General features: G+C 43.2%; 1 protein-coding gene across 1 annotated transcript; it reads left to right on the top strand.

Annotated features, from left to right (window-relative positions):
• Nucleotides 1–6,512: 6,512 nt before the first annotated feature.
• On the top strand, nt 6,513–13,685 carry LOC147638393 (uncharacterized). The gene is made up of 2 exons (XM_086798769.1): nt 6,513–6,856; nt 13,211–13,685. The coding sequence occupies exons 1-2, from the start codon at nt 6,513–6,515 to the stop codon at nt 13,683–13,685; spliced, it is 819 nt and encodes a 272-aa protein (XP_086654895.1).
• The last annotated feature ends 1,243 nt before the right edge of the window (nt 13,686–14,928 follow it).

Here is a 14,928-nt window from a genome sequence, read left to right as displayed (position 1 = left end):
AACATTCAGCACAATCTGTCCAACTCCTTCAACGGGATAAGAGGAGTTATTGGCACAAGTGACAGTATTCCCTGTGGGAGCAGACTCAAGGAAAGTGAATAAACTGCGCTGCGAGGTGATATGCTTAGTGGCACCACTGTCAAAGTACCATACATCTGAATCTACTGCAGACATACATGTGTCATGCAAAGATGGGTCATAACTGCACTGCGCATTGAATGCCCATTCTGTATCTAGCACAACATTAGCAGATTCATTGTTAGAAGGAGAGGCATCTGCAACAGCCATACCAGCCTCTTTCTTCTTAGCCTCTTTCGCAGCCAGCTTAGGACACGCTTTGATGACATGATCATTTCCCTTACAGTACTTGCAAAATGTCTTCTGTTTGTCACCCTTCTTCTCATCTTTGTCTTCCTTCTTTGGTTGCGCAGCATTTGCAGATTTCTGCTTACTAGAAGAAAAGCCAGCTTTACCTTTCCCGCTTCTCTGACTAGCAACGAAAGCTTGATCTGCGACACGCATATTATTCCTGTTTTGCCTTGACTGGTCTTCTTGCAGCAAAACAGAAACTAACTCCTCAAATGATAAGGCATTGGGATTGCCTTTCATCATCAAGCGAAGAGTGGAAGCAAAACCCTGATAAGAATCTGGTAGACCATTCAAAACAGTCTGCACAAGTGAACTGTCTGACAGGATTTCATCTGCAGAAATGAGCTGCTCTTTGAAATCCTTGATCTTTGTCAAGAAGCTATCCATAGAATCACCTTCGTTCATATGCTCATTCTCCAACTGTTTTCGGAGATAAGCAACACGAGCCTCATTTCTTGCCTGATACAATGTGGCAAGTACATCCCAAGCATCCTTAGAAGTCCTACAGGAGCGAATATGTGGGATAATGGTACGTTTGACAGACAGCGCAATCAAGGCATGAGCCTGCGCATCTCTACCATCCCAACGAATCTGCTCTGCTGAAAGTGGTGGTTCTCGAACAGCTGCTACAGCACTTGTGCCTGCACCATCATCAACAGTACCTGTTTCTGATGTGTTTGCAGCATTCCCAGCCACAATAGGACGTGCATCAATACCCTGCACAATGTTCCATAACCCCTTTGCTACCAATACATGTCGCATCATATATGCCCACAGTGGATAGTTGGTGCCATCCAACTTATCCTCAGCAGCCAACATGCGGAATACATCATTGTTGTCAGCCATGGCCAATGACTGTACTACTAGATGTAAATGCTGTCTGTAAGAGGTAAACCTGTATAAAATCGACCTGTGCTATGTAGCACAGCCCAAAACAGACGAATGGGCACCTGTCCTGCAGATTTTAATCTTGACAGAAAATCTGCACAGTAGGACGATTTTGCCTGCGCAGTACTTGGAATGCAAAAACGGAGGGCGAAATGACTTCAGATCAAAATTCTGAAACGACCAAACCCTACGGGCTTTCCCACGGCATATACTAACCTGCAGACGCTCGTGAAACCTCGTCGCAATCGGAGGAGATGAAGCGGCAGGTGCCGGTGATGCTGCCCGGGAGGAGGAAGCCTGCTCTGATACCAATTGTTGGAATTAGGGTTGCAGGAATGCACACACAACTTCAAGAAGATGAGGAAGCTTGAGCACAACACAGTAGTGTATTATGAGTGCCAAGAATGAAAGATAACAAGCCCTAGAAGATAATGGGCGTATATACAATGCACGGGGGAAAAAACCTCCTAGTGAGGGAAAAAGTGCCCCGGCGGTCCTAAGTGTGTTCACACACATCACTACTATAATATGGTAACAGAGACCTGTTGTTTCACGGAGACCTGCTATTTCACGATGTGAAAAGGGTTGTTCACAGAGTAAAGGATTGTTAGACTAGATGTAAGAGAGGGTCACAAGTGCACTATAAGAGTCTCCCAACTTGGATTAATGCAATTCTAAACCGAAAATTTAAAGCGTGAAAGACAAGTTGTTCTCACGGTGTGAAATACATTTCACAACGTGAAACGCAGTTTGCCATTTCATGACGTGAAACGTAGTCTGCTATTTCGCGACGTGAAACGTCAGTTCGACAGAAATCCGAGCATAATAGTTGGAGTAGTGAGTTAGCATGTTGAATCGTATTCTCATGCACTTGAACTCAAGGAAACTTATTGAAGACAACCTTACCCTCGACGACAGTGCATCTAATCACCCAAGTTCTTTCTACTAGAGAACTATTGGTTCAGGTCGCTCGAGCACTCAATTCAGTGTTGTAGCTTGGAGAAATCGAACTACTATAGAAACTAGCAAAGAATACATGGAAGAAGGATTAAGGTTCTCTTGACTTGGAGAGGAAGGGAAATCAGCTTCCCCTAAGAAGTCCAGTGAAATCTTTGATTTGGCCAAGGGATTTTTTGGTCTCCAACATGGCATAGAAGATGAAGCACAATCTACGGGCACGGGCCCGTCAATGAGCATGGGACATGGTCCAAGATCGAACTTACCAATACATACAGCCTAGTTGGCCCTAGGAATAATAACACCTTGAGACTTAGTGGGATGACTCCTAGGGTTAAGAGAGACAAGGAAAATGCTGTCAAGATGAGTCAAATCTTCTTCCCCACATCTGAGGAATTAGAGGTTGACATTAAGTTGGTTGAAGCAGAGCATCAATTGTAGCTTTGAGCTTAAAAAGGCAAGAGCTCAATACGCAAAGAATGATGGTGAAACAGAGGGAAATTGGTAATTTGAATCTATTACGACCATGTGGCAAGGAAATAGAAACGTTTAGAGAAGCCATGGATAACATGGGGATGGGAATGAAAGAAGGAGGGATACCAGCCCTAGAACCCATAAATGAGGAGCCCAAGGTTGAGGAAGACCTCGAATTGCAAGAAGAAGTGGGAAATATACCTAGGGCATTTGTTGGAGGAGAGGATCGGCTCTACAGAAGAGAGGAGATAAATGAAATGATCAATAATCCCACATTCTTGCAGAGCACGGAACTTTTAATTCAACAATGGTGGGCTGAGGCTGCTAATGATGAGCCAGGTGATAAGGAATTGCCGAGACCTAGTCATAGACCCGGACTGTATAGATGGACTTACACAGGTAGACGATGAGGTCTAGGTAGGGGGAATAGCTCCTCAAAGGCCTATAGTGGATCCCCACGCAAATCTAAATACAGCCATAAGGACGGATTTGTTGATTATGGCTGTAGAAATGGGCAGAGGCATGGTTGTCAAACTAGGCATGCTTAGCGAACTAGGCATGGCCCTTGAATCTAGACCATATCAGATGAAGCCACACATTATTTCAAAACTCGTGCAGAAGTTCTCAGGAGATGGGGACCCGATCTAACACATAGAGATCTTTGAGTCAACATGTGAAACATGTGGGCCAGTGAATGATGTGACCATGATACATGTCTTTTCTCTAACTTTAGAAGCCCACCAATGGTATCGAACCGTAAAGCCCGAAGATAAAATCAATTTCATGTGGCTTAATAATGTGTTCATACTAAGCTTTACTCGAAGTGGTGATAGATGGAGTCCTATGGCTCAAATCCATAACATCAAGCAAAAAGAACAGTAAGCAAAAAGAAAATGAATCCATGCGGGATTATGTTTCTCGACTCAAGCACCTAAACTCAAGATGCAAATTGAGGGAAAAACTAACTGATGATTAGTTATTGCCCTACTTACGGAGAGGAGTTTGAGATCCTAAGATGCATTATTATCTGGTGTTAGCCCGACCGACTACTCTAGATACATGTTGTAAGTTGGATATTGAGTATGAAGATAACATGCTTGAGTTGCCACAACTAGAAGATGTCAAGGTAGCTTTGGTGGTAGTAGCATCACGAGTCTCTAGTCATCAGGATGCGGGATCCAAGAACAAGCAATTTGACAACATGACAGTTGAAGAACTCGATTCTACCATTTTGGAAAAGTTGAAAGTCACGGATGGGAGAGAAACATCATGGAATGCCCATCTCTACCCTTGGAGAGAGTTGATTTGATGTTCAATCTGTAGAAAAAATCATATCAGCACTGAACGCCCTCACCTAAGACAACCGAGGCATTTACTTTATTGTTCATTGTCAAAGACTAGGAAACCAGGATACTACCATGTGTAGATATCTGAGGATCTAGCCTTTAGCACAATTGCCAGCACCCAGAGTGCCTCTAGCTTTACCAACACCACCAATGCAACCCAATGTGGATGTAGGGCAGCCAAATATGTCCTACTTACCACAAGGAATGTTCAGGATGCAGGACATGTCGCCATTGCTGCTACCTATTCTACCACCATAGGCCAAGATTGACCAGGTGTTGAAGAACCCTAGGACTATGTGTGCAGCTTGGAAATATCACACTTGTAAATGTCCTGACACGCGCACAAACAAAATAGGTGGACAAAGGGAAAAACCCAGGAGGTATTACAGCCAAAAGGAGAAGAGTGAAAAAGGTGGGTAAGGGTGACACCTTGGTCATAATTCAGGATAGATCCGAGAAAGATACCATTAACACCGGTCCCACCCAATCAAAGAAGGAGACCATCAAGTGCCGAGGATGGATGAGCAAGCAAAAAGGAGACCAGCAACCCCCAAGGGTGTTGGAGAATATCCAAATGCTAAGGAGAAAATAAGAAAGCTTGAGGAAGCTAAGGCCCTTATAGAGGAGTGTCAGTGTAACCATGAAGCCAAATTGAGGGGCTAACAGGGCTAGGGATACAATGTACCCATGGAAGAAGTTAAAGGAAAGAAAATTGGATGTACCTACTCTAATTTTAGAAGAGTATGAGGAAGGGACATAGTGATCTGATGGCAAGAATGTTTGTAGAGACAGATCAAGAATTATCAAACCATTCATTCCCTAGGATTGAATATGAGACAAACACGTGGAAGGATCCCTCACTTGCCAGAGAACCTAGAGACATAGGCAATCTCTCAACAATACTATCTACGACTGTCAAAATGCCACTTGGACGAGGAAGGGACATAGTGATCTGATGGCAAGAATGTTTGTAGAGACAGATCAAGAATTATCGAACCATTCATTCCCTAGGATTGAATATGAGACAAACACGTGGAAGGATCCCTCACTTGCCAGAGAACCTAGAGACATAGGCAATCTCTCAACAATACTATCTACGACTGTCAAAATGCCACTTGGACCATTTCTACGCAACACGCCGGCATTGTGGGCATATGTCAAGGATTGGGTAGAAGGGAGAATGAACCTAATGACCTCCACGGAGAAGAGCCAGACACCTTTAGAAGGGAAAAACCAAGAACTTGAGGAAAGGGGAGTACCTAGATTCATCCAAATACATATCAACCAATTGGGGAAGTATTATGAGAGCAATGATACGAACCCCACAATTCCAATCCACCACAACGGGTACCAAGCACCAGCTATCCTAGATGGTGATGTAGGTGTGAGCATTATCACCAAGTGATGTTGGGAAAACTGGGGAAAACTGGAGTTAGAAAGAGCGGACCTAATCTTGTTAAGATGGCAGATGGAACATCCTCAAGACCAATGGGGTTATTGAAAAACGTTAAGCTTAAGGTCTTTTCGTTTCGTTACCATCATGCATTTGTAATGGACTTTCTGTGCCAACCAAATTCATATGATATTATCTTGGGAAGACCCTTCATGAGGGAAGCCAAGGTAGTACACGATTGGGCATTAGACCAAGTGTATATACGAAAGGATTTGCAAATTCTGAAGATTGATCTCCATACGTGGAAGGCACACCCCATGGAAGGGATTTTTTTGGGAATGATTCGATCACAATTGAATGAACCACATCCTTACTAGTATGCCACCAACCAGTTAAGGAGAATTCATGGGAAGAGGAAGAGGCCGAGATGTATGCATCACTTCCACCTCCGGACTTTAGTGAAAATTGGATGTATATACTTGCCACCATAGATGTGTTGCCCCCCATAGGAACAAAGTATGTTGAATTGAAAACCATTCCCACCACCTCAGTGTGCATGGTGGATGTGCAACCCAGGGAAGCAAAAATAGAGGATGAAGCCTCAAAGCACAGAAGGGCCTACACCGCATGGTCGCAAACAACACCCAATGCCTCAGGAAGTCATAAACAAAAGAGGTATATTGCTTGACGCAATGCCTTGTTTTACGAAGTAAACCCACGGACACCCAGTCGTTTTACTCCATAACAAGGTATATTGCTTGACGCAATGCCTTGTTAGGAAGTAAACCCACGGACGCCTAGTGGTGGCTGAGATATCTTGAAGTCACTAAGGCACATGATGAGTTCTCTAAGAACTGGGGTGAGGAGTTAAGTAAGATCACCTTGGAAGGAAAACAAGAAGAGAAAACTACTCTTCAAGAGCCTGATCCACCTAAACTCACTAAGCCAAGAAGAAGAAAATGAAATAAGGCATTGGCTGAAGCCGAGTGAGGAAGCCGATTTAAAAGGAGGATGAGGATGGCGACGACCTAGATCTACACCTAGTGCTGGATCATTTCAAAACCTACACCATCGATGTGCTAGCGATGGACGCAATCAAGCATCCCAAGAGAGCTCTCTTCGTTTTCGTCCTTGCTTTGGGGGCCTTCTTGGGCTTCTTCTTCGCAGTGGATTACCCACAGATCCTCCGGACCTACTACATCCTTGCCTACATGATGCAGGTGCAGACGGCCACAATTCTGCCCAGATATTGCTGTAGCTTGGATTGCTCCTATGCTGATGTAGATCACAACGTGGAGCGATGCAGGGCGATGGAAGCTCGGTCTCAGGGGCTTTCGCCGCCGCAATGCGCCGCTGGAAACCCCTCGCAGTGCCCGCCATCGAGAGACGCCGCCATCTGCAACAACGGCTACTTTTGCTGCGCCATGCTGTAGCACGTGCACACACTGCAGCAGCTTATCGGGAGGTTCAACAAACAATGGCGGGACGTCCTGCTCTAGTTGTGTCATATCTAATGGGAAGGAAGAGCATCACAACTAAATGATGGCAAGGATACCATTATTGTGCCATTATGGAGCCCCTTAAACAAGCAAAAACAGGCAATGGCAGGTGACATGGAGCCACCAATGCCGGAGAAACTAGAGGTCATACCCGAAAAGGCATCCAGGTCACAACCTCACCACCATACGAAAAAACCATAGAAACAGCAACAAAAGTATCTAGTACGTCATAACCTCACCACCATACCCGAAAAGGCATCCATGTCATAACCTCACCACCATACGAAAAAACCATAGAAACAGCAACAAAAGTATCTAGTACGTCAACGGTGGGTTCCCAAAACCCAACTTCAAGCATAAGGATACTATGACACAAACAAGGTCTCATGTGGATTAAAGCAAAGAGGTCAGACCACAAGCATGAAAAAAAGAAAGCTAACCCAAGAAGGAAAGCAGTATTCCAATTGGAACCGCAATTTCAAGTTATTCAAAAGCAATGGGTTCGAAAGGATTTACTATCTACACAAGGTTATTATCAAGGCAATACAGCAGTATGGGTACCCAAGCTCCACCCAAGACCCAATACCGCATGTACCTTCAGAAGAACCGGAAAGACCTATTCCCAGTTAAATCAAGTGATAAAAAGGCACAAAAGTGGGTCTGGCAGTAAAAACCTGTTCAACCAAGTGAACAGAAAAGTGCGACATTGCCAATGATCATCTCACCAAGGAGAACATGCTAAACAAAGTTGTGGAGGAAGGAAAGGAAAACGTGCACTCACATGCACAAGAAACAAACCAGGTTCCACAGGATTTAGTGGATGCAACTTTTCAATTAGATGGAGGGCAAAATTAGAAGCTCCCACTCTAAACTCAAGTGATTAAAACAACAGATTCCCACAAGCTCCAAAGTACCACATTGGCTTCTATGGAAAATAAACCAGAGAAGATTACAAGAGGTACCCATTTCCTAGTAAATGGATACGAGGTAAACAAGTATCACTTTCATGCCATGAAACATGTTCATTCGTTTCATGTGTATTCATTTCTTCTCTAAATGTATAAATTTTGGCTTTGTGTGTTTGAGCATATAGGCAACTGTAAGGTATCAAAAACTTGCATGCATTAAGGATCAAATAGTTTCATGATGATGTCATGAACTAGTTTAGGAAGTTTCACGTCGTGAAACCACCAAAGATGGTTCACATCATGAACAGTCTTAGCGCTTCACACCATGAAACATTTCAAAATGGTTCATGATGTGAAACGGTCACAAACCAAGGACGAATCGTGCATTGACACGTGGTTTTCTCATTAAGGTTAGCTGCAGGGACCGACAGCTACATCATAAAAGCGTCTTCTTTCCTTTTTTGTGCATTTGCTTTCGTCGTGCTCGCTCGCTTGTTCAATGTTCTTCATTTACGCTCGTTGACAATAGTCTTGCATTCGTACTCATCGCCATTGGCATTGCTTACGATCCTTGCTCCCAGTCTTCGTATGAACATCATGCTGTCTTTGTTTAGAAACTATGTGGGTGTCTTCACCCTTAGCACCTCATAACCCGTGAAATAGCAATATGCTATTTCAGAGAATTCCACTGCATCACCCTATGATGTTTAGGACTACCCACTGTATTCAATCACACTTTAATGGTTAAGACATGTTACACACTCACTCTACTTTTCCCCAAAAATATCATAAATAAAGCTTTAACAGTTCACGATTTCATTACCTAAACTTTCACGGGTTAAGGACTCGTACTACCTGCACTTTCATGGGTTAACACCTGAACTTGAACTTTCACATGTTAACACTTTCACATGGTCAACACTTTCACAGGTTAACACCCAAACATGAACTTTCACGTGTTAACACTTTCATGGGTTAACACTTGCACCTACGACTTAAGACTTTCACGTGTTAACACTTTCCACGGGTTAACACTTTCACGTGTTAACACCCAAACATGAACTTTCACATGGTCAACACTTTCACAAGTTAACACCCAAACATGAACTTTCACGTGTTAACACTTTCATGGGTTAACACTTGCACCTATGACTTAAGACTTTCACGTGTTAACACTTTCCACGGGTTAACACTTTCACGTGATAACACCCACACCTGAACTTTCACGTGTTAACACTTTCATGGGTTAACACCCGCACCTAAACTTTCACATGTTAACACTTTCATAGGTTAACACTCGCACTTGCACTTTCACGGCTTAAGACTTTCATGTGGTAACACTATTTCCCGCCGACTAGCACTCGTCCATCTGTTATTGCTCACCCCACTAACATACTTCTCATCAAAATCTCTCTCTCTCTCTCTCTCTCTCTCTCTCTCTCACACACACACACACACACACACACACACACAACACACCCAAAAAAAAGGGGGGAATGAAAAAAAAGAGGAAACCATAAGCTCCTACTAGCCATTATGACTGATGATCTTTCCAATGTTATAGATGGCTTCCTCCATTACACCTGAAGCAGAAGTCGAGGAGACTCCAAATGTGACTCAAACCAGCACCACATGGTCACCTATGGAACGGAAGAAGAGAGGACCTCGTGGCACCAAGATCAATTACCTTGGGCCATATGCACAAAATTTCCAGGGGTCAGTGATCAGCAAAGAAGTTCAAACTAAACACGGGAAGATCACACTCCAGTACCACAGCCCTAAATGCTTACACATACTGGAGGATATAGAGGTCAAAGGGGAGCTAGAGAGAGTAGGACTTGGGAGAATGGCTGAATGCCTCCCCTGCACAATTAACATAGACTTATGTGTAGAGTACCTTAAATCTTATGATAAAGCTACCAAGAGGGGACATGTCACAAAGACAGATGGCACAATAGAACAGGTCCTCCTCTCAGAAGAGTTGATACATGAGGCTCTGTAGCTCTACCGCCACAGATAAAAATACACATTCACAATATTGAGAAGATGCACATGGAAGCAATGCTCAAAAGGAATTCTTACAACTCAAATGGGAAAGAATATGAGAATATACGTGATGAAGTCACTGAGAAAACATGCCGAGAAATGTCTATGATTATGCAGGTCAAGCCAGTCTCGACAAATATAACATGGTTCCTCTCAACCGAATAGCCAAAGTGAATGAAGAGAAAGAAGAAGACTAGGCTTGGTATATCCACACAGAGAGATGGAGAACTACTTAAAGTCACACCAATCAAAGGTGTGCAACCCCTACTTGTTGCTAACCAGAGTTGCAGAAAGGCCAAGAATTATTAAAGGAGACAAAGGAGATAATGCAAGAGAGATGAAGAAGGGGCAGCGCAAAAAGAAAGACAAAAAGATGAGGAGAATAATACCAACAATTGTTGAGGAATCCCAACGTTTGGAGGCAAAATTAGCACAGCACATTGCATCATATCAGCAGGTGCTAGGAAAACAAGAGGCAAGGGGAATAAGCTTGTCTGAGATACCAGCTAGAACTGCTTCAAAATTTCCTCTACAAACACCCCCTCCAAGCCCAGCACACATGGCATTCAAGAACCTCTCCCCACTCTGCGATTTTGTTCTCTCCAATCCGCAAACTTCCACGGAGGTTGGTGCAGGAAAGGTTCCGATAGAAGTGGTGCCAAAGGACGCCATGGATATAAGGAATGAAGAGGCCGCATCCATACAACAACTAGAGGCTCTAAAGGAAGGTCAAGAAGCTGAGAAAAGGAAGCACACTGACAAACCTGAGAGCTCAAGCAAGAGACAAAGACTAGACGATGAAGGCCCCGCTCACTATGGATTCATTTTTGCATAACATCAATGTCGACCGCTTCCTACAAGAGACAATGAAGGTCTCGACGAAGCTTGCTATAATTGCCATTTCGAGGATTAGAAGGGCTAGCCTCTACAAGCGCTTCCCTTTGGGAGCAAGAATAACAGGTTTGGCAATGTCATTTACTCACCACTCATTTGCTACATGACACAAATGCAACCTTATGGAAGCAAGTGCAGGAAGCGTTCGACCAAGTACAAATGCTCAAGGAGAAAATGGTTGAGCTGACGCTACACACAGAGAGGTTATACTTAAGGGTTTAAAGGATGCAAAAAAACAAGAGGTGAGATACTAGGTGTTGGAAGGAAACAACCAAGTGCTCAGCAAAACCATCGTGCAAAGAATCAAAGAAAACACAGAGCTGACAGCACAAGTCAAGCAAGCTAAATAACATCTTCAAAAGGAGGTGGCCAATGCTCGAGAAAAAGAAGAACAACATACACAGTAGCTCAAGGAGGCTCAAGCATTGTTCTAGGCCAAAGATGAAGGGTTAAACAAGAAAATCGCCACCCTAAATGAATCTATCACTGCAGCTGAACAGAAGGTTGTTACTCTTCAAGCTGAAAGAGAACAACTCAACAAAAACCATGCTTAGAAGATAAAGGCCTTGAATGAAGTAATCAATGCCAAATCTTTGGAGATAGATCAGATGCTTGCTATCCACAAACAAGTACTAGAACATGTCAATTAGTAGCTAAAGAATAGCCAATTATTGGCCACAAAGCAAGTCAAGCGGATTGAAGATGCTCATGCCTTGGAGACATCGGAAAGAAGGGCACAAGAAGCAGCAATACGAAGATATGAAGAGCTAGATGCAGCCCGCATGGTACGTGAAGAGGTAATTTCTAACCTTCTGTCATAGCAAAGACTCAAGGATACAGGACTTAGAGTGCCAATTGGTCATAAGGAAAAGGAGCAAAAGACAGGAGCCTACGGATGAATTGAGACTACTTATTGAACGAGCCTCAAAAATAGGTTCGTTGTGGTGACTCCTCGGGCCCCTCCTCAAACCTTAACTCTATTTTTGTCTACACCAACCCTCTCAGTTCTTCAATATGAAATTAACTTTTCTAAAGACCTCGATCTAGGGGACTTAACACTAATCAAACAAAATACAGAAATAGATGCAGACCCAACTATAATTATGGGTATTTTTTAGGAGACTTAATACTAACAGATCCAAGTGATATATTTTTCTACCCCTTACATCCAATCATGTTAAACCTATGTAGTTGGTGTTGGGTGTTATAGCAATCAGACATCTTGGATAATAGTGTCGACAAACTTGACCTGTTTATACCAGATGATATCCCCAATACACCAGCCAACTACGTGGGGTGAACCTCCACTTAATTGGCATGTACAACGGATCAACCCTTTGGGTTGGTGGTGAGCACTGGTACTATTATCTATACTCTGGAATGGTCAAGTACTCTTTACACCAATCAGGTTGTATACCAAAATCTTCAATTCGGGGATTGGTATCATTTGTGATAATGGCTGTATAACCCCATCTTATATGTACAGTATTTGCTTTTCGCCACCTGTGAAAATAGTAGTTGATCATAAATGTAACAATTATGATCTCAAGCAGGTCCGTTAAGTGAGGGTTGGGCAGCTTTGTATGTTTTGCTACATTAGTCCATAAGGCTCTTCTCTTGCTCTGGCAATAACTCTTCCAATTTGGGCATTGGTGCTCGGAGAGGATATGGCACATATGGTTGCTGTGTAGATGAGACTGTTGAATAGGCATTTGGCATGATTCTTCTGTTTGGTTCAAAAGGTGTGATTTGCATCAACACCTTGAACATCAAATTTGGCTTTAGTAATGGGTTGCCTACCCTGATCAAGCCTTCATATTCTACACATAATAAAGACTCAAGGATATTGTTTTCAGTAAAAGGCTCAACCATTTCATCTCTCGGTTGAATGGAACTTACCCATTGAATCAGCCTTGGTGGAGACGAGTGGGTTGCCGGCATTTCCTCGGGGGCGAGAGTATCAGTAGGAAAATCTAGATGTATAGAAGGTAGATGAGAGAAAATGCAGTCAGCCTCAAATTTGTTAGTAAGACTAACACTCGGATAAGGGTGTAGTAATTTACTAGCTATAGAAGAAAACACTGCATAAGTAGTAGAACTTGAAGAACTTTGTGTTTCTTATGGGCCCTCACCTGAACTAGGGGGTGGGTTGGCGGGCTTGTGTATTTTCATAAACTCCTGGAGTTCTGTGATATCTTCTGAAATTTAGGGCTGCGAGACATCTGATAAAAAAAGCTACGCACTTTTTCTTGGTCCTTGTATATCTTTAGATACCTTTTGTGAGGTGGGGAAACCAACCCCATACCCATGGGACTTTTGGGGTATGCTTAATCGTGTCCTCGAATATCATGCATCTATATGGGGAGGAATTGTAAGGAAAGGCAAAACATGGACCTATATCTAGACACACATAGGAGGAAGTGTAAACACACATAGGAGGAAGTGTAAGGAGAGGCAAAGGTGGATTTTGTCGACCGCCAAGGCGTGCCGCGCACCCGTCGGGCGGAGTTTGGACGACGCCAACCGTTTCTACGATTCCCACCTGCCCAACTCCACCTTCGTGGCCTTCTACAAGCCGTCCGATCCCACCGTCGTCATTCTCTCCCGTGACTTCAAGCCCCGCAAGTGGGGTCTCTTGGTCCTCTTTGCATTTCCGCTCTTCGTAGTAAGCGTCGTGCTCACACAATTCTTCATCTCCGTCGCCTGCCGACGCTTCCGAGCTGCGCCGGAGCATCTTGACTGGAAGCTGAACGCAGCCCTCTGGTTAGGTATCATCTGGCCATTGATCATCCTGCTGCCAATTCTGAAGGTCGGCTACATCAAACCGTCTGGAGAAATAGCTCTTGCTGTCCTCATTCCGGTCATAGCTGCGATCGGTTGGCTGCCTCTGGTCCTTGAGCGTCTGCGGTAGGAGTATGACTGCCAGGAATATCGTCGCCAGTTGCGTGGAATTTGTGCCGATAGCGGCGCTTCTTCCGATACTTATCTTGGTCCCAGCGACTACCATACCTTTGGTCGTCGTTCTGGTAGTGCTGCTGCTTGCACTCCCGGGGTCTCTGATCGTTTCGGGGCAGAAAACGCTCGATTCTTTCATGAACCGCAATCCTGTTGACGATAAAATAGCAGCCCAAACTCCAAATGACGAGACAGGACGCCGTAGAACAGTTGAATCTCATAATTGTAATGGCTCGTTTTGCTACCGTGCATAAAGGTGATATTCTGAACTTTGAATTAATGTCATACCACATCCCTTCGCAAACCTTCTTGTATATAGGTATGACAAACCTTATATATAGGTATGGAGTATAGGCAAACCTTGTACATAGGTATGACAAACCTTATATATAGGTATGGAGTATAGGCAATGGAAGAAGGCTAAAGGATGCTGACTTCCACTAAAGTTTGATTCAATATGAAACCTGTATTCAATTGGGTTCCAAAAACTCTAGCGTTCTCTTGGTCAATCACAAATGGACGTTGAAGGATGTTCTTGAGTCCATAGTGAATTGTTTTTCGATGGCATGCCGGATAACTCTAAATACACAATTGATAGAACTGTCATAGAAAGAAGATCAGAAAGTACTTTTAGTTGTATGAAATGTCTTTTCCCTATAACTTTGACATTTGAATCTTAATTGTTTTGTTGATGGAATTGTTGTAGAAAAAGAAGATCAGAAATTACTTTGAAATGTCTTCTCTCTATAACTTTGATATTTGAATCTTAATTTGATATATAGATTACTGTTCTACTAGTCATGTTTAATAATATGTGAACTTATTGCTATATTTGGTTTTTTAAAAATATATTTGAATAGTAGTTTTTTCTAAAATAGAAAAATTTTAAGTATAGAAAGACAGTGCTCGGCTATAATCTCTCATTTCACTCACCTACTCAATGAGCCCTCTTCCTAGCTTCATAGCCCTCGCACCTTCACATCCTTTACTTACCTACTATTGATTGAACCTTCTTCCTAGCTTCAGAGCTCTCATACCTTCATAGAGCCACCACCCACTATGGAAGCATGCCGTACACTATGGACCAATTATAGCGACATATTTGATGAGCTATTCTAGATCTTTATGTAGAAGATCGATGTGCTTAGGATAACTGGGAGGAATATTGATGTGCTAGTTGACTACATGAACACACATGT

Source organism: Cibotium barometz, chromosome 5, assembly GCF_041138505.1.
Source record: "Cibotium barometz isolate CiBa-2024 chromosome 5, ASM4113850v1, whole genome shotgun sequence".
Taxonomy (NCBI): domain Eukaryota; kingdom Viridiplantae; phylum Streptophyta; class Polypodiopsida; order Cyatheales; family Cibotiaceae; genus Cibotium; species Cibotium barometz.
Note: the sequence above shows the minus strand (reverse complement) of the source record. Positions and strands in the feature narration are given on the sequence as shown.

Excerpts from the sequence above, each read along its gene's own strand:
- LOC147638393 (XM_086798769.1), top strand. The coding sequence starts at position 6,513 with ATGGACGCAATCAAGCATCCCAAGAGAGCTCTCTTCGTTTTCGTCCTT. Across the intron at positions 6,857-13,210 it reads TACTTTTGCTGCGCCATGCT|GAGGAAGTGTAAGGAGAGGC; the intron begins GTAGCACGTGCA and ends AAACACACATAG.